General features: G+C 35.2%; 1 protein-coding gene across 2 annotated transcripts in view; it reads right to left on the bottom strand.

The window, feature by feature from the left end:
• Positions 1-11694: 11694 nt before the first annotated feature.
• Megf10 (multiple EGF like domains 10) overlaps positions 11695-21130 on the bottom strand; it is a 168328-nt gene continuing 158892 nt past the window's right edge. Inside the window, exons 23-25 of one of the 2 annotated variants that reach the window (XM_058584208.1) lie at positions 18147-18191; positions 16637-16843; positions 11695-15453 (exon numbers count right to left, since the gene is read on the bottom strand). In XM_058584208.1, the coding sequence (XP_058440191.1) occupies positions 15257-15453; positions 16637-16843; positions 18147-18191 (449 nt within the window). In that variant the 3' untranslated portion in view covers positions 11695-15256. Of the gene's footprint in view, positions 15454-16582; positions 16844-18146; positions 18192-21130 lie in introns of both variants that reach the window. The other variant, XM_058584209.1, reaches the window with a different exon arrangement.

Below are 21130 nucleotides of genomic sequence, written 5' to 3'. Positions count from 1 at the left end.
GATTCCTTACTAGCAAGAGATTTAGATTCAGGTATTTGTTTTACTAGTAAGGAAATCTCTCTCATTCATTTATCTGTCATTGAAGGAAAAATAAGGGGGTGTGTGGCGGGGAGAGAGAAACTGGTACCTTTCGTTAACCACATTGCTACATATTGATGTCTGTTACCAGACATTTAAACTGTTCTACTTAATCTTGTATCAATCTGTGAACTTTCCAAATAAGAAAACTAGGCATTTTTTCATTGATTGGAATTGGAATCTACTACACCTTTTTTTTGTTATTGTTGTTGTTGTTTAGCTAAAACATAAATGAATTATTGCTACCTCTTCCAGAGACTAATTTAGCATGAGATGTTTTTGACGTTTATGTGTCCCAAAAAGATGTGTTATAATACTGTCTTATTAATACCAAAAACTAGAAATAACATAAATATATAAGGATAAATAATTAAATTAAATTATAATAGTGAATAAATTGAACAAGCTAACAAAAACTATTAAAATATACTATAGAAGAATATTAATAACATTTAGTGATATAAATGTTCAATGAAAAAAGATTCAAAACATGTACAGTATGGTTCTTTGTGTTATGTGTTTAAGAACAAAATGTTAATAGTATCTATCACTGAAAGGTGATTTAATTTTCTTTTCCCGAATAAAAGCAATTCACAATGAATTAGTAAATAAGACTAAAATATTTTTTTAAATAACAACTAAGATGAATGAGTTGGACTAAAAACATATCCTAAGCACAGGTAAATTATTTTCTATGATTTTTGTTTTTACCAGTTTATCACCCCCAACAAATATTTATCAGTCTTACAGTGATTGATTTGAGAGTGTGTGCCTTTAAACCATAACTCCTATGAAGCATCCCTAGTTTTAACATTATGGGAACACAGAACCCATTTCATGTAAGCTCTTGGGAGCTATTACCTCTAGCTTAATGGTATAAGATTCTGTTTTCATTTGACCCTATAATTGTCTTCTTGAGAATTGAATTAAATTCTTTGTCAAGCCCATAAAATGAATGTCTCAGACCTTTTTAGAGAACCCCCATTCAGGTCTACTGGGTTATTTCCCTGATGATGAGAATAGTTTAGTAGGTTTAGGGATGAAAATTAACTTTTAGATTCCCATTGACATACAGTAAAACAGTTGCTCCAACTTGGTTTCTAAAAAGGAAGTGTTAGAATCTTTCAAATCAATTACACTTTATTAAAAAATTGATATCTTAAGGCCAGAAGTCTAAGAAATTCTTCAGATTCAAGTATTTATAACACATTCCAGTTGAGACATTCATGCTTGTTGCTAGCCCCAAATTAAACTGTGCTCTTGGTTATTAGGGGTAAGGCTCAAATCAAACTGTTGCTTAGCTCTTTGAATCTTCTCTGACTTGGATGTCCACACAAATAGACCTCTGCTGGGTCAGAGAGCACTCAACAGATGTTCATGGGATAACTGTGCAAATTGGGTTATTAATCTCCGCTGAGTTTATCCTCTGGTTGAACATAAATCTATGGCAGGAGCTTTGGTTTCTTCATTCCAACCTTGAAGGATGTCTGCTTCTTCCTGACTTTGTACAGGGATAGAAGTCCACCTTTTGCAAAAACCCTTTGGTTTCTAAGTATATCTTTGACCAGCAAAACTACCAACTTATCATAAGCTTGGACTTTCTGCATTTTATATGAAGAGCTTTATGATGCACAAACAAACAAACAAACAAAAAAACTCAAACAAACAAACAGCCAAACCACAGGGCATTCTGTCTATGTGGATATGATAACGCGTTGCACTCTAGTGTAAGCTTTCAATTGTGGAATAGCTGTAAAAAAAGCCTATCCCCTTCTCACTGATGTGTTGAAGGATTGTGAAAAAATCTTCAGCTTTCAAAAGTGATAAATGGCTGTACTCCATTTTAATTTAAGCCATGGAAATATATTTGAAAGAACAACTCAGGATAGATCATATATGATGCTGAATTTGTGTAAAACATTCTTTGATAGTAAAAAATAGAGGTGATAGAAGTATAAAAAAGTAATGAGACCATTGAACAAGGTATCTGAAAATAATTGCAAAGAAATAAAAGGTTAATAGGAGTATCCAGCCCTTTTTTTCTCTTGGATTTGTCTTACCAGTTTAAGCAACTATTTGAATGCTTCGATCAGAGATAAATGAAATCACTTATTGCTTAAAATAGAAAGTGATTTATTGCCCAGCAATGTCTTGACATGAAAGGATTCAGCCGTTATTCCAGAAGGGGAAAAAAAAAGTATAGAGTTGGCTCGTTTGAGTTTTAGACTCTTTCAAGCAAATAAGCAACAGTCTGACTTAGGCAGTGAAAGAACACATCTGTACATTTGTTTTAATGACTATTTGAATAAATATTGTGAGTCTTACTCGTAGGCTGCACAAGTAGCATTTTAATATTTTAGAACTTTTAATGAAATCTGAGACTAGCAGATGCCTAGTATAGATGAAGAACATTAACATTTTTTTTTCTCCTGGCTTCATCATTATACCCCAGGAAGAATGGTTGCTGCAAAAGGGAAGAGAATTCAATTTCCAATAGCAGCTCCAAAAAGGTAAGGGATGTATATGTTTTTACATACAATATTCTAAACAGCACCACATATATGAAAACCTCTACATGAGATTATAAAAATGAAACTTTTCAAAATACAAATTTATTCTAATTAAAAGGAAAAGACAGCTGAAATGTTAATCATTGAACTTTTACAGTAATATAAAATAGGTCCTTTCTGCAATTTGTATACGGGGTAAAAATGGGAGTTCATAACCCACTTGAATCAAAGTGTGAAATATGATATATCAAGAACTATGTAATGTTTTGAACAACCAACAATAAAAAAATTTAAAAAAAATAAAATAGGTCCTTTTAATTCTAGTATTGAACTAAGGAGCAAGGGCCTTTGCATATTCAAGAAGAAAGAACAAATGTGGCATTTATTCTGCAAAGCAATTTCATAACCACCATCTTAGAATGTCACTATTAATTGACTGCAAAACAATATTTCAGATGTCCAGTTTCTGATCAGGCATGTAAGGAACCAACATACTTCTTGATATTCTCCCAAATAAATGGGAAGCTTATGTCCCCACAAAAACATGCACACAGATGTTTGCAGCAGCTTTATAATTGCCAAACATGGAAGCAATCTAAATGTCCTTTGACGGGTGGATGAACAAGTAAACTGTGGTACATGCAGGCAATGGAATATTATTCAATACTAAAAGGAAAAGAACTATCAAGCCATGAAAATATGGAGTAAACTTAAATAGAAAAGACGCATACTGTATGATTCCAACTACACAACATTTTTTAAGAAGGCAAAACCATCGAGCCAGAAAAAAGGGTCAGGTGTTTGGTGGAAGGGGGGTGATAAATAAATGAAGTACAGAGGCCTTTTAGAGCAGTGAAACTATTCTGTATGATACTATCATCATGGATGCATTTGATTTATACACTTCTCAAAACCCATAGAATGGACTGCAACAAGGGGGAACTGTAATGTGAAGTATGGACTTTGGGTGATAATGGTGTGCCAGCGTAGACTAACTGATTATATATAATGTGTCACTCCAGAGGGGATGTTAACAGTGGGGAAGACTGTGCCTGTGTGAGGACGGGATAGTTGTATGGGAACTCTACTTTCTATTCAATTTTTGCTGTGAACCTAAAATCTTAAATATTAAAGTTCATTAATTTATTTTAAAATGGTGCTTCACTTACATAAGATTATCTTTGAATTGGAAATAATATTCACTTTTATAGCAGTATTATTCAAAAAAAATGTTGGAATCTTTCCAGAATTATCTCACAGACATTCAGCTTTTCCATCCATAATTTCTCTGATATGATTGGCTGCTGCAAAAACCAGTTGTCATCAGTAAGTAAAAGTCATCTAAACAGAGCTATCCAGAAACTTCATCTTAGAGCTGAGCAGATTAAATCAAGATAGGGGCATACTAATCTTAACCTTTGCTGGCTTACACCCTTGACTCTATGCTGTAAGAATCTACCAAGTGTAAGTCAGCTCTGTAATCTCCTTTATACCATTCTTTCAATTCTACAAAATAACGTTTGTCTTTTCTTTCTTCATCATTCTCTAATGATAAATTTGATAGCTTGTAGCTTTAACAGAAAATCTCAAAATATTTCTTAAAGCTATTTCCAGTAGGTAACTCGTTTATTTGGAGATATTATACACCGTATACATCATGCCATTTCTGTGAGGAAGAACAACGTCATTTCATTACATTTCAGGTGAATATCTCAAGTTGAATGAGATGAATTATCTTGATAAGGGCACACAAGGTATAATAAGTGGAAATGTGTCAACAATTCTTCCAACCCTACATTCCCTCCTATTTCTATCATCCTGAACATGAGTTATGAACTTAGAATATATACCTCTTAATCCTAGAGAGAATTTAAAGTAGATGCAATAAAACTCACTTCTACAGTACTACAAAAATAGAGAAGATAAACTTAATAAATACGAAGGATTAATGACTGTGACTAACCCTTACATGGAGATGAAAATTCTTTAAATGGCAAAATCTCTTCATCGAAAACAATGTTATTTGGAAGAGGTGGTGTGGTCCCTGTGTGGTAGGATGAGAGGAGAGTATGGGAGGAGTTCAAGAGAGGATGAAATAATGCTGCTCTACAGAGAAGTCAAATCATCGTCATTACATCCGTCTTAGGAATGCTGTGCACTGCCTACTCTAATCAACAGAGTAATGGCTTGTACAAGTATTGTTCTCCACGTTTGCATGCTTGCAGGTGATAAGATGCTGAGAACAGCTGTGAGTAAAATGTCAAGGAGATACTCACTACAAGCTAAGGAATTGGGTGCTGGCTGACCAGTCCCACAGGGGCCGAGTTCTCCAGCCAGCTCTGTCATTGGATAAAGTGATCCCACATACACTGCCTCTCTGAGCCATTGCTGGGTTTCTTAGATTCCCCTGAGGTTCCCTTGGAGAGCTTCTTCTCCCTTAGTGTTTAGGCAATTTCTAACAGTGTAAGAACTCTGACCATGAAAGTGGTGAATCTAGTTTTTAAAAATGCATAATTTAAGATATAAATAGCCATGCAAAAACTTTCCTTGAAGTTATTATTTTGGGTGGTGACAATTAATCTAAGAGATATTTGCCTGCCAAAAACAATTATAAAGGAAATTTGCCTCATAGTATGCAATAGATGGAGTTGCATGACAATGTTGTAATGGATTATGTTTAGTTTTTAAGAGTGTTTAATGGCATTGTGCCTTTTAAACATTCATTGTATTGAATACTGACTTTTGCCTTAGAAGAATCTACAGCATTTAATGACATATGCAATGTCCTTTTTAATTTTATTTTAAAGTTTTATTTACTAACAATTGTTATTATTACTACTATTATTTTTGAGAAAGGATCTTACTATGTTGCTCATGCTATCCTCAAATTAGCCACCCTCCTCCCTCCGCCTCCCAAGTAGCTGGGATTATAGACATGTGCCACCATGCCTGACCATAATATTCTTGTATTTGTTCATTCAATCAGAAACATTTAATGGGAACTTATTTATGTGTACCAGGTGCTGATCTCAGAGAAGAATCAGTTACCCCATTAAGGATACACACTCTTTTAATAACTAAAAGGCATTTTCAAGTAATTAATATAGCCACCGTAGTTCTTCATTCTAGGTTCAAGGATATCCATTGACAATCTTTTTCCTCTAAGAGGAAAGGAGCAATATGTTGAGCCTCTGAATCTTTTTTCTTGATTCTTTTCCTCCTCTTCTATGCTTTTTAAATAATATATTGTTTCTGAAGATGAACATTTCAACTTAGTCTGACAAAGTTTTCTTTCAACATCTCAGGCAAGTAAGATAAATCTTTCCTTTCATTCTAGTGTTTTAAAATCATCTTTGGCATATGACTTAGCTCAAGTATGTTTTCTATCTGAAATAAAATCTACCTGCAATGCAAATAAAATACTTAGGACATTTTTATTTTACTTTAAATAAAGTTATAATCAAGCATAAAGACCAGCCATTGCTATTTATCAATACCCAGCTAATTAGTGAGTAGAAGGATTAAAGTGAATCTTTTAAAAAGTAGTGTATTATGAAGGAAACAAGCAGTTGGCCTAGCTCTTGAAACACAATAATCTATTTTTAATGGCCTGTAATAATTGGGCATCTATCCTGGAAAAAGTCTCAAGTGGGTACCATTACAAAGTTAAGGAACACTGCGTATAGTTATAAACAATGACATGATTAAATAGTTTTGTGCATAACTGCATTTTTTTCTGAATGGCAATTCATAAATTCTTGTGCTAAGAGTTTTTCTATATTAAATACAGCCTAGGGACCTTGAATAAAGTCACCCGCCAATTCAATATTTCTCAGGAAAGCCACTGAAGAGGAGGACTCTTCCAGGGCCAAATAATTTTTAGTCTGGAATCTCAATTTTAAAAAAAAAGAAAAGAAAAACATACCGTTATATTTAGGGGGAAAAAAAAGAAGAAAAAAGAGGGATCTAGTTTCTATCATCTTTTCTTAGTAAATAAATGTATACTTTGTAGATAAGTATCAAAGACCTGACTTAAGCTTTTAAGTAAAAGAAGAAAACATTTTGCTTAGACTAATCAGTTTTTGTTATTCTACACCCCTTAGATTCCCAGTTTTCTCCACTTGCTGCTATCATCATGAATTATTACAATTATAGGATGAGCAGGAAGGAACACAATTTTAAGTCACTTAAGGATGCTGAGGAAGAGCAAAGCCAACTTGGCACCAATGAAGTAGATGGAAGGCACTCTTCATTCATTCAATCAGCATTTAATGAGTAACTGATGTGCCAGACACTATTGAGTACTCTGGTGGAATGGAACACAGTGAGCCATACAGAAGAAAAATCTTTCACTTGTGGAGCTTTTAGTCTAGTTGTCAAGATAAACAAAAAATGAATAAAATAATGAAATAATATGACTTCAGATACTAAAGCTCATGAAGATGATCAAGCAGGTAGTAGAAGAAAGGAGGGTGTTTATACCACACAAGTGGTCAGGGAAGACTTTTCAAGAAGGGATTATAAAGCACGATCCAAGATTGATGTTTTCCTTTTTCATATTAAAAACTATATTTCAAGGGCTGGGGATATAGCTCAGTTGGTAAAGTGCTTGCCTCGCTTGCACAAGGCCCTGGGTTCAATCCCCAGCACCACACACACACACACAAGACTATAATTCAAGCCAGACATGGTGGCATACACTTGTAATCCCACTGGCTCAGGAGGCTGAGGCAGGAGCATCTTGAGTTCAAAGCCAGTCTCAGTAAAAGCGAGACGCTAAGCAATTCAGTGAGACCCTGTCTCTAAATAAAATATGAAATAGGGCTGGGGATGTGGCTCAGTGGTTGTGTGCCCCTGAGTTCAAAACCCCCCAGAAAAAAAAAGAGAGACTATAGTTCAACTCCCACCTGGGTACCAGTTACCCCCACCTTCACTTTATATGGACCCTATTCTCTGTTCACTACCTGCTCAAGAGTTCTAAAGTTATAGATATACACATTGAAGTGCATTGGTCTCTACTAGTTTCTTAATTTCAAAGGCAATATTTTGGGAGACAATAAAAGAAAAAAATTTTAAATGATAATAACTAGAACCCATGGTTGTATAAGCAAGACGTGGGGATTTTTTTAATTTTATATTTTTTACTTTTATTTTAAAAACAATAGTAGTTATTTTATATGTCCCCTTCAAAGTATAAATGTGAAACATAAACAGTTCTTGTACCTTTAGATGTGTACCACTCAAGAATTATCTTGAATTATTAAATTCTCATCAATTTTGGGATATTTATTAATATATAAAACATTAGCATCCCGAAAGAACCAAAACCCTTTTTTTGTTGTTGTTGTTGCTGTTACACAGAAAACTCAAGTATTTATTCTAAGGCCAACACTTAATACTTTTGGCTTTCTTCTACATTTGTATGTTGATATGCTAATTTCATTATTGTATTTAGTCTTCCTATTGTCAAGACAGGTTTCTTTTTGATTTGGTTTCATTCTGCTTTTGAAAGGCCTCTCACATGCTAGGCAAGAGCTCTACCACTGAGCTACAAACCAGACTACATGCCAGGCTTATCAGCCATACACACAAAATAGGTGCTAAGAAAGATGATCTCTTTCCCATTAATAAACAAATCAGTCTTACAACATGACTCCCAACATTGGGATGTGATGACAAGTACTCACTCAGCTTTGTTCCCAGGCCTTTGTGGTGTACCATGACTGGCAGAACTCAATCATGGAAGCCAGTGCTGAGCTTCCAAACCTGCATGTAATGGCTATTGTGTCTGTCCATGGAATTTGGCCATAGTCTAAAGTCTCCCAATTCTTCACCTTAATTTCAACATGGCACTGTTCTCTTCCAAACAGTTGGGAAGCAATGTCTCAAGGCCCTGATCATGGTTGGACCTCAAGAGAGGACACTGTTCCGGTCACTTCTCCTATTTGTCCTAATGTCCAAGTTGCAGCTAAAGCAAAACTGACCAGTACAGCTAGCTAGAAGGCTAAGAAATAGAGGCTCAATGATAGTTGAGTTGCATATTCTCTGGTTATGCAGTGTTCAGTGGAGGTTACAAGATATTAATGGAAAAAGTTCTGCTTTCAGGCATTTAAAGATCACTTATCTTATAAACCTGAACATCATCTCCTAATCATCAAATATACCCTGACAGAGTAGATGCTTTGTCGACTATTTGATTTTTCTGTTGCATATTGGTCAGTAAGAAGTTCAAGTTATCAACATCGGAGGAACTATAATGTGTCATAAGCCAAGAGCTGTGTAGGGCTTCCACCAATTTTGTGCTTGATTTTTTCCCCTTTTTGCTATCTCCCTAATATCAATTCAGCAAAGCATGATAAATAGGTGCTTCTGCTTTTTTTTAGCTTCTTATCCCATGCCAGTCCACCTCACTGGCTCCTTTTCCTCTTTTCATGTGGGCCTGGCCTCTGCCTGGTCTATACTAGTTGAGTCAAAGATTTAAAGCAAAACTGAGTGGGAGCTGTTAAACCACTTGCTGAAAGGTGGCCAGGATGTCTTGGGAAGAGGGACAGCTGATGGTGCAACAGGAGAGCAGCAACAACTCAATTTTTCAGGAAGTCATTTCCCTTCCCTACCAGTATTTCCTCCCCATTCATGCTCCAACTCTATACTTTCTCCTTTTGATCTAACTTTCTTTCCTTTTTAAGAAATATGTTGATTCTGCTTGTATGAGTTTAAGTTTTTCTATTCTTAGAATTTAGAAATTTCACCAAGATGTATCTTTCTTTCGTATCTTTCCTAGTAGATCCTTTTATATCTAAAAATCTGAGATGCACATAAGGAAAGGTTTCTTCTATTTTTCTTTCATTACTACTTCTCTATGTTTCCCTTTTTCTTCTTCTGGATCAGCAATTATTTGTATATGGGTACTCTTGAACTAGGCTTTTTTTCCACCCATGATTTCCCTTTTTGAAAGTTAACTCCTGATTACATTTCATCTTCTAAAACACAAATTCAGTCTCAGCAATTAACATGCTATTTTTGCATTTACATTCCTCTAATGACTATTTAAAATGGGAAATCATTATGTTTTAATTCCAGGAAACTCTGGTCCTATAATTCAATCCCTTTATTCGAGTTTTAAATCACATTTAATCTAGATTTTCTTCCATTTTCTATATTTGCTCCATAATAGAGACCCTTTATGGTTTTCTAGTTGGTTCTCTTTTCCTTCTGTCTAGGTGCCATGTTCACATAGTCTTCTGATCCTTCTCAGCCTATTCATAGGGATAGCATGGTGGATTTCAACCCCTCTGTGGATCCTCCAATTCTTATGTATCAACAATCAGGGTAGGCATGATCAGCTTAATTCCTTTGTCTTTGTAAGTGGAAGAAAGCTTCTCCATTCACATATCCAGTAAGGATAAGCTGACCTCCATCCCAGGTGGGAACTACCCCTCCTAAGATGTCTAAGATAACCCAAAGGACAGTTAGCCTCTGTCAATGCTGCAGAACACAAATGGCAGAGACATTCCTCCCTTACTTTCTCCACCCATGTCAATTGGCTCTCCCCACAGACTGCCTCCGTAATCCACCCTACATCAGCTGCCAGCAATTGGTACCTTCTTACTTCCCACTAGCATCCTCTTTCAAGGACTTAATGTCTCACTGTATATGGAAAGTCTTCAGGTTGCCAAGATCAGCCCTCAGCTTTTTCTGGATGGTTGTATTTGCAAGGATAGGTATGTGAATCCAGGTCACCATCTTCCCAGAAACCACATCCATATGTTTTAATAGCATTAGAAAGATAATGTGTTATTACAAGATGAAATCATACTATTATTGCTTCTGTAGCAATAAAATATGTGTGGAATTTTGTAATACTACAAAAATAGATCAGGATGGGGTCATATGAACACATTATATGTTTTGTAATATTCATTAAATGCTCGCTTCTGACTTACCAGCCTCATCATTCATCCAATTTTGGCAAACTGGCTCATATTATTAGATAATTTTTCATAAAAGTAATATTAGCTAACATTTACTAGGTGTCAACTATGTGCAAGGTGATGAAACAAGTGTTTTGAAGGTACAAATTTATTGAATCCCCACAAAATCCTATGAAATAGGTACTATTGTTTGCAATATATAAACCAAGGCCTTCAGATGTTAAGCAACTTACTAGAGCCATGAGCTTAGTAAGATGCTCTGTTTTCCTGACTGAATAATGGGTGGCTTAAACATAGCTCCTATATATCTCTCTCTGAATCTCCAAATGTGCTTAGCACTCAGGTCCCGAGTAAATAAACAGTTCTTCAGGGAAGAAACAATGTTTTACTCATATTTGGCCCCTAGAACACAATGCTGTAAGTGAATGCTTCAAAGTATTTTAATTATTTATGAAAGTATTGACAGGCACTGGGATTTCAAACACAAATTCACATAAGATAACCTAAAGCTATTTACAAAAGACCTGACTCAGCCACTAACCAGGGATCCATAGGTTAGTAAAAATTACTTCTGTCCTTAAAGAACAAGTAATCTTAGACCCTCATTGTTATACAAAATTACATATAAGAGGTTGTGAGGGGAATGGGAAAATAAACAAGGAGAGATATGAATTACAGTGGATGGGGTAGAGAGAGAAGATGGGAGGGGAGGGAGGGGGGATGGTAGAGGATAGGAAAGGTAGCAGAATACAACAGTTACTAATAGGGCATTATGTAAAAATGTGGATGTGTAACCGATGTGATTCTGCAATCTGTATTTGGGGTAAAATTGGGAGTTCATAACCAACTTGAATCTAATGTATGAAATATGATATGTCAAGAGCTTTATAATGTTTTGAATAACCAATAAAAAAAATTAAAAAAAAAAGAACAAGTAATCTAAAGGAAAAGCATACACATTAGAAATTAAGTACAATAAATCACTACTGTTTTTTAAAAAATAAATATGTAAAGTGCTGTGGGGCCACAAATGAAAAAAATATTAACTTTTCCAGGAAGATCATAAATCTTTTCTTCTCATTAATCAATAATAGAATCATATATAGAAATAAACACTACTTTACAGTTTTTTATAGAAAATTTATTGCATTAATCTATAAACTCATTTGGTGATATAAATGATGATGTAAACTAATTCTGATGAAAGTTTACCATCTTTGGAAAATAGAGATATTTCAATACTGAAAGCATTTTGTTTGCTGTTATTAAGTAAATTCTAATGTATTTTTGTTTTGTTTTTTTTTCCTTTTAAAAATACATACTGTAATTTGGTCATATCAAAATGAAGCCTAGACTAAATATAGAACTAGAGTAAGTAGACTCAGTGTCAAGATACCAATAACAAGGAGACTCTAAATGGGTAGCTTGCTGTTCATCTTCAGTTAATAAACAGGCGTCCATCACACCTTGTGATTCATACTTGTATATCTATGTACACTTCCATGACATAGAGCCTTTATGAGCAAAATATCTCTTCAATATTTACTTTGAATAATAGACACATTACCCAGAGATTGAAATTTTGCTATTTTAAATAACACAAACCGAAAATACAACTTTTAAAATTATTTTGTCTTGTAAGTGACTTGTAATATATAGGAATTATAAAAGGAGTTGTAATACTCTTGTTCAACTTTTTGAATGTTTAAGTTTAAAAAAATCCCAAGAACGGACTACTCCTGTGTCATTGAGGTCAAATGTCTATATTGAGGTCAAATGACCACATTTTCATCAAGTTGTTTGCATTTCTCACAACATACATACCACTCAGGAATTTAGTGGAGACAGGTTATACTACTCTATTATAAAAGCATATGGTTGGTTTGCTTAAAATTGGTGAATATAGGTATCATAAAGAAAATGCTAAACACATTAAACTCTTGTTAACATTACTACTATGTCATGAGAGAGGAATTGATATCAAACACTATAAATAAATGTGAGATTTTCCTTATCGTCATAAAATTAACCACAAATAACATATTTTCCTTATTAAAGAAAGCATATGAGTTATCATTTGGGAAAGTTTTTATGTATTTATACATACACATAAATAATTTACAAATTGTCTGAGATATCAACTTCTAGGGAAAGAATAATACTTTGGCTCACATTCTTATATGGTTGGCCTTTGCAAAGTATCTCCAAACTGTCTCAGTGCTTTGACTGCCACAGAATATAGGAGAGAAATTATAACAAAATATCTAGAAATTTTACTTCTCAACCACTCCAAATATAATATATAGTTTTGTAATATCCAAAGTGCTAATGTGTTCTGATGTTTGAAAATTTCTGAGTGAATTCTGATGAATGAGAATTGCTGCAGCACAACACTTCAGGCACCACGCAGCGTTTAGAGTACACACCTGTTGTCCAGTCTCTATGTAAGTTGCTATTACCTTTGCACATGAAGCTTTCCTTTCTTAGTAGTGGGATGAGAAAAGAAGTAGGGTTTTGTTTTACCTATCTCTAGGGAATAATGGGGAAACTAAAATTTACAACTCTGAAGAGACAATCCTTAAGAAAAAGAAGGGGGGAAATATCTTATTATTATTATTTTTTTTATTTAGCAAAAAGGATTCCTTGTGGCTATTAACCTACACGTGTTTTGATTCGATGCCTATCCCCAGAGTCAAAGATCAGCCAGTGGTAAACAATTGGAACAAATAGTTTCTAAGTCATTTTCCAGGCAATTTCTTATTTCCATGAATTAACTTCAGGGTTCCTTAAAGGAAACAGCAATCAAAGGAGAAAGTGTCCTACGTGTGCTTGTTGTGTTATCCATCTGACCAAACTACCATCCCAGACGCAGGTGTGTGGCGTGCAATAGCTGATATTCCAACTCCAAAACTGTCAGGGACAATGCCTAAGGACACTACTGGTGGAAGGGGTGCATAACATATAATAATCAAGTGACTTAGACAGAGTGTCATGTCTTAAAGGATTGAAGACCACTGAATTCCTCTTATGAAGTTGCTTCCTCATTCAGCCTTTCATCCCATCTACTTACTCCTATAGGTTAATGAAAGAGAAACTGGACTTCCTGCATCATATAGGCACTCTTACAAGACAACTACCTTGGAGTAAAAAGTGTTACTGAGTAATTTTGCACAAGATGAACATCTATTCTGGTTTGCCTGGAACAGTTCAGATTTAAGCCTAATACAGAAGCATTTCTAATAATGCCTTAATCTACTCTCAAGTGTCCCATTTTGGATGGTAAATTATATGATGACCACAATGGAGGTCTTTAGTAAGACTAGTCTGTAGTATTCACTGCTCCCCTTCCCCCTGGTTTAACTAAGACTCAGAGAACCAACCGATCAAAAGGAACTCCATTTGTAATATTTAAAATCTTCTCTATTTCCATTAAAAACCATTCACCTAAGTTTACTATACTTTTAGTAATGACCAGTTTTAATAGATTGAAATGATATATTCTCATTTCCTTTCTCCAAAAGAAAAAAGCAATACACTTTATCAAGCAAAAGATGAATGGCAATGATACAAAAAACAATGAACATATAATATTTTTTTCATTAACAATCCAAACACTACAAAACATGGAATATACAACTTAATGAAAATACAAAATTAATGAAAAATGGGGTACATATCACATTAGCAATGCAAAAGACCAGCTTAAGCATAGTTTATCTAAATCAAAAATTAATAAAAGGAAAGTGCCCGTTTTTCAAATATGCACAAAAATATTCGGTCACTTCTGGGGAAAAATTAATCAAAACTTTCTGCTAATTCTATGTTACAGCACGTATTACTAATGGTTTATAAAACTTAAGCATCTTCTTACACTTAAAATTTACAACCTTTACCAATCATTACACACTCATTCAATCCAGTCTGTCAAAAATAAAATTATTTTATTCCTATGTTTATGAAATAATTACTGATATGTTATGAATGCCAGGTGGTGACTATGTGTGATGGGAAGAGTGATCAGAATAATGTCATGGATCTAAAATGGGTCAAGGGTCAAACAGACCACCTCCACCTGGAATATCTGTGTGTTGACTTCTGTCAATACTTCTACTATTTCTAAAATAATTCTCATTCCAAAAAAGCTAAAGCTTTCATACTTACATTTGCTATCCTCTTCTAGTGTTCAAAGTGTATACAGTCCTGCCACATGACAGAGCTTTCCTACTCCATTCATACAATCCCTACAATTCTGAGTCCAGCAGAAAAGAAATAAGCAATAAGACTCAATCATATGCCCCTTGTCTTCTGTATGTTTAGTGATTCCCACTTTTCTGAAGTAAATTAATGATAAACTGCACAATCCTAGGTACCGTTCTATAATGCAAATGAGAAAACATATTTAAAATTTCCAAGCAATAATACCAGTGTCCATTGCAACCCATGTGTCAAAGGAGTTCTGTAAGTTCATGCTTTTAGCCAATGCCTTACAATAATCCATACCTCGTGAGTGCAGTTCTAAAACTAATGGCAGTTCTAATCATGTCACTATCTCCTTCCAAGTCACCTGTACAGAAAGTACCTACGATCCGTATCAGCCTCAGCTTGAGCTTTCTGGTTCATGTCCAACAACTGCCTACCAAGTTCATTAACATGCACCAAAGGCGGCAAACTCGAGGATGGAGAACTGAACTGCAGTTCTGGAAAGGGTTCCAGCAGTTGTTCAGTGGTCCTGTGGTGTCATTCACTGCTGCTGCTGCTGCTGCTGCTGCTGCTGCTGCTGCCACTGTCCTCTCGCTTGGGAGAAGATGAACTGTCCCGGACTGGTAGCAGGTCATAATGGCAAGGGATGTGACTGTTCTTTGGGAGGTCATATGGATCCTGGGTGAGATGCCCATTATTGCTGAATATTCCTTGGACAACACTCACTGTGGGTTCTGCAATAACACATTAATTTATTAGCAAGGGGCATTTAAAAAAATATAGCACTTCTTGCAAATATCAAACACACGAGATACTTTCATAAAAGTATAAGAAAATACTAGTTTTAAAAATCTGATCTTCTTTACATAGGGTAGCAGCTTTGTAGTTGTTGGACCAACTGACAAATACAAATGGTGTTCAGAACAAAAGGACGAGGATGTGGTTGAGGTGAAGTTATAGAGAGAATACACAGAAATCTTGGATATAAGCCATTGTCTAAAAATCCACCTTGAGAATAATCTAGTTCAAACCCCTGATTCTACAGGTGAGAAGACCAAGGTCCCTGGAGTTTAACTCAATTCAAGGAAACAGTTAATATATTCACAACTTTAGGCCTCAAGACTCAACCTCTGAGATGAGTTCATAGCCTACTGTGGTGGGCTTTTGGGATCATTTAAAGGGGAATTATTATTGACTTAAATATAAAATCAGTTCATTACAGTTTCTATTTTAAAAAGTTGTGTTATTACTTAAAAACAAATTGTTTTTATTTTTTGATGATGTGTCTATGACATAAAATCAATTATTAGTCTCAAATTGGACAATTCATTTGCAAGTAATACAAAATTATTTAAAAGTCATAAATACCATGAAAGAGAGAAAAAAAAAGGAAAAAATTAAAATATATAGCTTTACTATTTAGCCAGTAGTGACTGTGTTGTTTTATCTTTTTCCAAATGGTATTCACAAAGGGGAACCCAAATAGCTTATAATTTTAAATTGAATTCCTACTAATTTGTACCAGTCACATCTGAGAATATTACTGATAAATCAGACAAGTTTAAAATAAAATGTTCCAATCCTGCTAAAATCATTATATTAATATAATGAATAAAACCAGGAAATAGAAGCCTCTGTCTTAATCCATTTGAACTATTTGTTTTAGCTAACTCAATACATTAGTTAATATGATACATATTCTATTCCACATATATGGTAAAATATTTACCCTGGATTACCAGTTGGAAGAAAAGGAAAATTACTTTAAATGTGCTAAATGTTTTTTTCCCGGAAAGATTCATTTGACATCAATTAATATGATCACTGCAAACACAGGTTGCATCTAAAATATTGGCCACTTACAATTTTTCCCCAATTCTTATGCACGCAGTTCTTTCAATGGTTGGGAGAACTCACCAACTTCATAGACATTCTTATTGGCTGAAGTTGAGTTATTGATCTCTGCATAAGGGGAATCTCTTCGTGCTGGTGACTTCATCTCCACATAACCACACTCGGAGTTTTTAGGGAGAAGTACAGGTGGGTCTTTAATAGTGGCATAAGGGTTTTCAGAACTGCTTAAGGAGCAGTTACTTGAATTATATTCAGAATTCTTTCCCAGATCTATGAAGAGAAATGAAAGGGAAAAAAAAGTAAATTCTGTTTTATGGGAAACATCATTTCTAGGTGACAATTTACTTAGGCAGATTATTTTTTCTTCTTTAAAGTGAGGTTTCTAAAATTGTATCTACTGAAAATAATGCTGTACATTTTCCACTTATTTTTTGAGATAATTTGTTATAACATTACCCATCTATAAAGTAATATGGTTCATCTCCAAGCAGAATACCAATAAAAATACCATGGACTGGATTTCATTTTGATGGTCACAATTAAATATTATCAATCCCATTTTGATTCACTAAAAGAAAATTTACTGATTAAAGCCTTTGGATTTTTCAAAAGGAATTTTCAAAAGCTTCACTCTAGAAAGACCACAGAGTATGCGAAGGTTCTGTTATCATGATGAGAAAGGGATTCGTGCTGTGAAGATGCCCTGTTAAGACTTCAGTACTGGGCGCCATATTTCTCAAGCTCATCCTGAAGAGCAGATCTTAGTCGACATATAACCATACTGATCTCTTCTTATTTTCCTGGATATTTCCTATTTTACATCTTTTCCCCAATCATTCATATTTTTCCTAAGGAAAAATGAGTATTTCCTCAGCAAACTGAAAACTTTGTTCCCTAAAACTTTAATAAGATTCACCTATTATCATCTTTTGATGTCAGTCAAACATGTTTGTTTTTCGGTGTTATTGGTTAGATAACAGGTGTTCCTCAAACACTCATGTGTGAGATGACACAGGAACACTCAGGTCAAATGATTAGATTATGAGAGGTGTAACCTATTCAGTGAATTGATCCACTGATTTGGATTAAGTGGGTGGTAACTCTAGTTAGGTAGGGTGTGGCTGGAAGAGATAGGTCACTGGGACTATGCCTTTGGGGTTCATATTTTGTCCCTGGTGAGCTAAACTCTCTCTCTGTTTCCTGATGGCTATATTCTGAGCTACTTTCCTTCACCACGCCCTTCTGCCATGATGTTCATCTTGGGCCCAGAGCTATGGAGCTGGCCATCTGTGAACTGTGACCTCTGAAACCATAAGCCAAAAAGAAATTATCCTCTTTATGTTGTTCTTGTCAGCTCTTCTGGTCACAGTGATGCAAAACTGAGTAAAACAGGTGGCGTAATCATTTACATAGTGACAATCCTAGATTATCTCTACCCTAGTACTTGTTTAGAAAAGGATTTCAGTCATTGAGATAAGTGGTGTTTTAAATTGTGGTTGATATATATATATATATATATATATATATATATATATATATATATATATATATATTTCCCAAATATATACCATACCTTTTAAGGATTTTCCCATATAGCTTCTGTCAAGTCCAAAAGCACCTATGATGAAGGAAGAAAACAAAAAAAACACTGAAAGGAAGAAAAAAAAACCATCTAATGTTCCAAACACAAGGTGCAGGGTGTGCACCTATATCTGACATTCACCTGTTTATTTATAAGGACTTAGGGAAAAGCTATTGATTCAGCAGAATCTGAGGCACAGAGATGATCGAATATTCTTGATTCAAGGTTGCATAGTAGAGACACAGCTAAGACTAAAACTTGAGAATTCACTCCCAAGGGCAGCTTTCTCAAGGCTCTGAGAGTTTTCAAATTGTTTTCCCAGTAACCATTATTCAGCTATATCATTGTTTCCACTATAATCTCTTAAAGAATGTTATGGACTTAGGTTAAAAGCAGAGAGTAATGACTTGTGCTGAGCATTACACATAAGTATTGAGAGTTTTAAGAAAATGATGCTTGTGCATACGTCTCTTAGTGTGATGTTAAACTCAGGTTCTGATGGTAATGGCTACTGAGCAAGGCATGCTTCTGTAAAGAAAGAGGGAGGCTTCCCTTAAGGAAGAGGGTATGTGTAATATCAATGACTGTAGGATAAGACAAGGGAACACTTTCTTCTCTAGGTTATAAAGAGTCTAACCTGGCTCCTGGTTGGTGGGAGACTTACAGGGTTATACAGGAAGATAGTTTAGAAGGATTTATAGTAAAGAATTAACTTTACCAAAAGAGAGGTCTGACCTTTGCCTTTAACTCCTGGGAGGTGATCCCTATGTCTTTGGATTATCCTGCCCAATAAAAGTGTCTCTGCTTACATGGGGATTGCACTAGATAGCCTAACAAAGTAATATATGGTTGGATCATGTGACATCAGCTTGACCTCTGGAGGGGTGAAAACTAAAAGATCAGTCACATGCACAGGTGATCATATCCACAGGACCAAGCCCCCAAAATCTCTGGATACCAGAACTGGGTTGAGCTTCCCTGCTTGGCCATACTCTGTGTATATGATCACATATTTTTGCCAGGAAAAGTTAGCCCTGTCCATGACTCCTCTGGGAAAGAAGAAATGATACCACCTTGCTTTGCCCTTTCCTGAACTCTCCCCCAGGGGGTCTCTTCTCTTGGCTGATTTTAATCCATATTCTGTGATAAACTATAACTCTGAGTATAAGAGCATTCAGTGAGTTCTGTGAATACTTCTAGCAAATTATTGACCTGAAGGATAAACTTGGTGACCTGTAAACTTACAGTTGGATTTAAAAGTGAGGGTGATCTTGGGGGCTTCCAGACTTTGTAGAGAGACCCCCATGGAAGGGGCAGGGCCTGTGGCCTCAGAGCTGCCATAACAGGGAGCTCTATTATTCTTTCCCTAATTCCCTGACCATCTCCAAACTATGGAAAGTCTTACTAGCTGTCCATCTTGGTCTGAGCTGTGCAGTGGCTAGACTTCCCAAGGAGTGAGACAGAAGAGCAGCATAGAGTGGACAGAAAACAAGGGAATGAGTTGAAGCTGTGAGACCAGCCACCCAGCAAGATTCTCTCTCCACTGATTTGTATGACCTTGAGCTGTTTTACAATGGAGCAGGCAGGCTTCCTCATAAACGCTTACATGTACCAATCCCCCAGATGCGTGCTCCATAGATCCAGAATTTTCAGTGAAGACAGTATGTTCCCAACAATTAGTCCCTAAGGTGTTACTGAGACAGAAAGGAGAGATGTTTATAGGACCAGTGAAGTTATTACAGTAATTAAACAGAACAAAAGGACCTTTTTCCTCATTGCCATTGGTTGGCATCTTACTGAATATCAATTCATATACTTCTTTGGACTAAATTATAATTTAGACATTTAAAAATCTCTTTTAATGTTAAATGATTTTTACCAATAAGCATAATATAAATGTGATATATGTATAATTGTACTGTGTCTAGAAATACAAAGCTATTGATAATATTGGTATAGAATGCAGATGAAAGTTAAAAATTTGCACTCACTTTTCTACTGAAACATTTCTATTTCTACAGTAAGAGGCATCCTTGAGCCCACAGGGATTGGTTCCTACATTCAGCGTTCACAGAGAAGCAATAACCAACTTTGAGCCCTAGCTTTCTTCCTTACCTTCTTTGAAATTTTGGACAATAGAGTCAAACCCTCTGTGCTTCCCAATTCATGCACCTTTAGAACAAGATTTCTGGAATGCATGCCCAGTAAGATTGCCAGATTTGTGCAAGGTGAGGTGCAAGGTGATGTATATCACATTGTGATTTACATGTACCTAACATAAAGTTGGTCAGCTTCATTAAACACTTGATATTTTGATATAATCATTCTGTACTGAAAATGCACTACTAGGTAAATCAGTTAAGTTTGAGTTTTGACAAAACAACAAGCATGTTTCATGCAATCTTTGTGATGCATTTGTCCTAAAAAAAAATATTTGTTGTTCATCTGGGCTTTCTGGCAACCCTACCACCAAATAAATACATGAGAAAAGGTTTGTTACCACTAAGGAATGCACACACATATTGGAAATTGTACCACAGTTTCCAGGAAACTGTGAATCACAGCTCATTAAGTGTGGACCAGGTACTCCCAACTCCTTTTCAGATGATGAAAACTTGATGAAAGTTTTCACTTGATGAAAACTATTTTCATAATAAAATAATGATTTTATTTGCCCTTTTCACTCCAATTCTCTTTCAAGTGTACAATGGAGTTTTCCAGAAGCTATGCAAGGTGTGAGATCACAGCTGACCAAATGTAGAAAATGATGAGAATCTAGATATTTTTCAGTTAAACCAGACATTTAGAAAATGTAAAACAGTGCTGGCTTTCTAATTTGAGGGGTTTTTGAAAATGCCATTTTTCCTAAAAACATGCTTTACACAGTCACAAAAAGAGATATTATTATTTTAAATAAGTTAATGTTTTGGTATACATCTTAATGTGTCCTGAAAAGCTCATGTTAGGCAATGAAG

Source organism: Marmota monax, unplaced genomic scaffold (assembly GCF_021218885.2).
Source record: "Marmota monax isolate L192 unplaced genomic scaffold, Marmota_monax_Labrador192_F-V1.1 WCK01_AAM20220418_F8-fsc00006, whole genome shotgun sequence".
Taxonomy (NCBI): domain Eukaryota; kingdom Metazoa; phylum Chordata; class Mammalia; order Rodentia; family Sciuridae; genus Marmota; species Marmota monax.
Note: the sequence above shows the minus strand (reverse complement) of the source record. Positions and strands in the feature narration are given on the sequence as shown.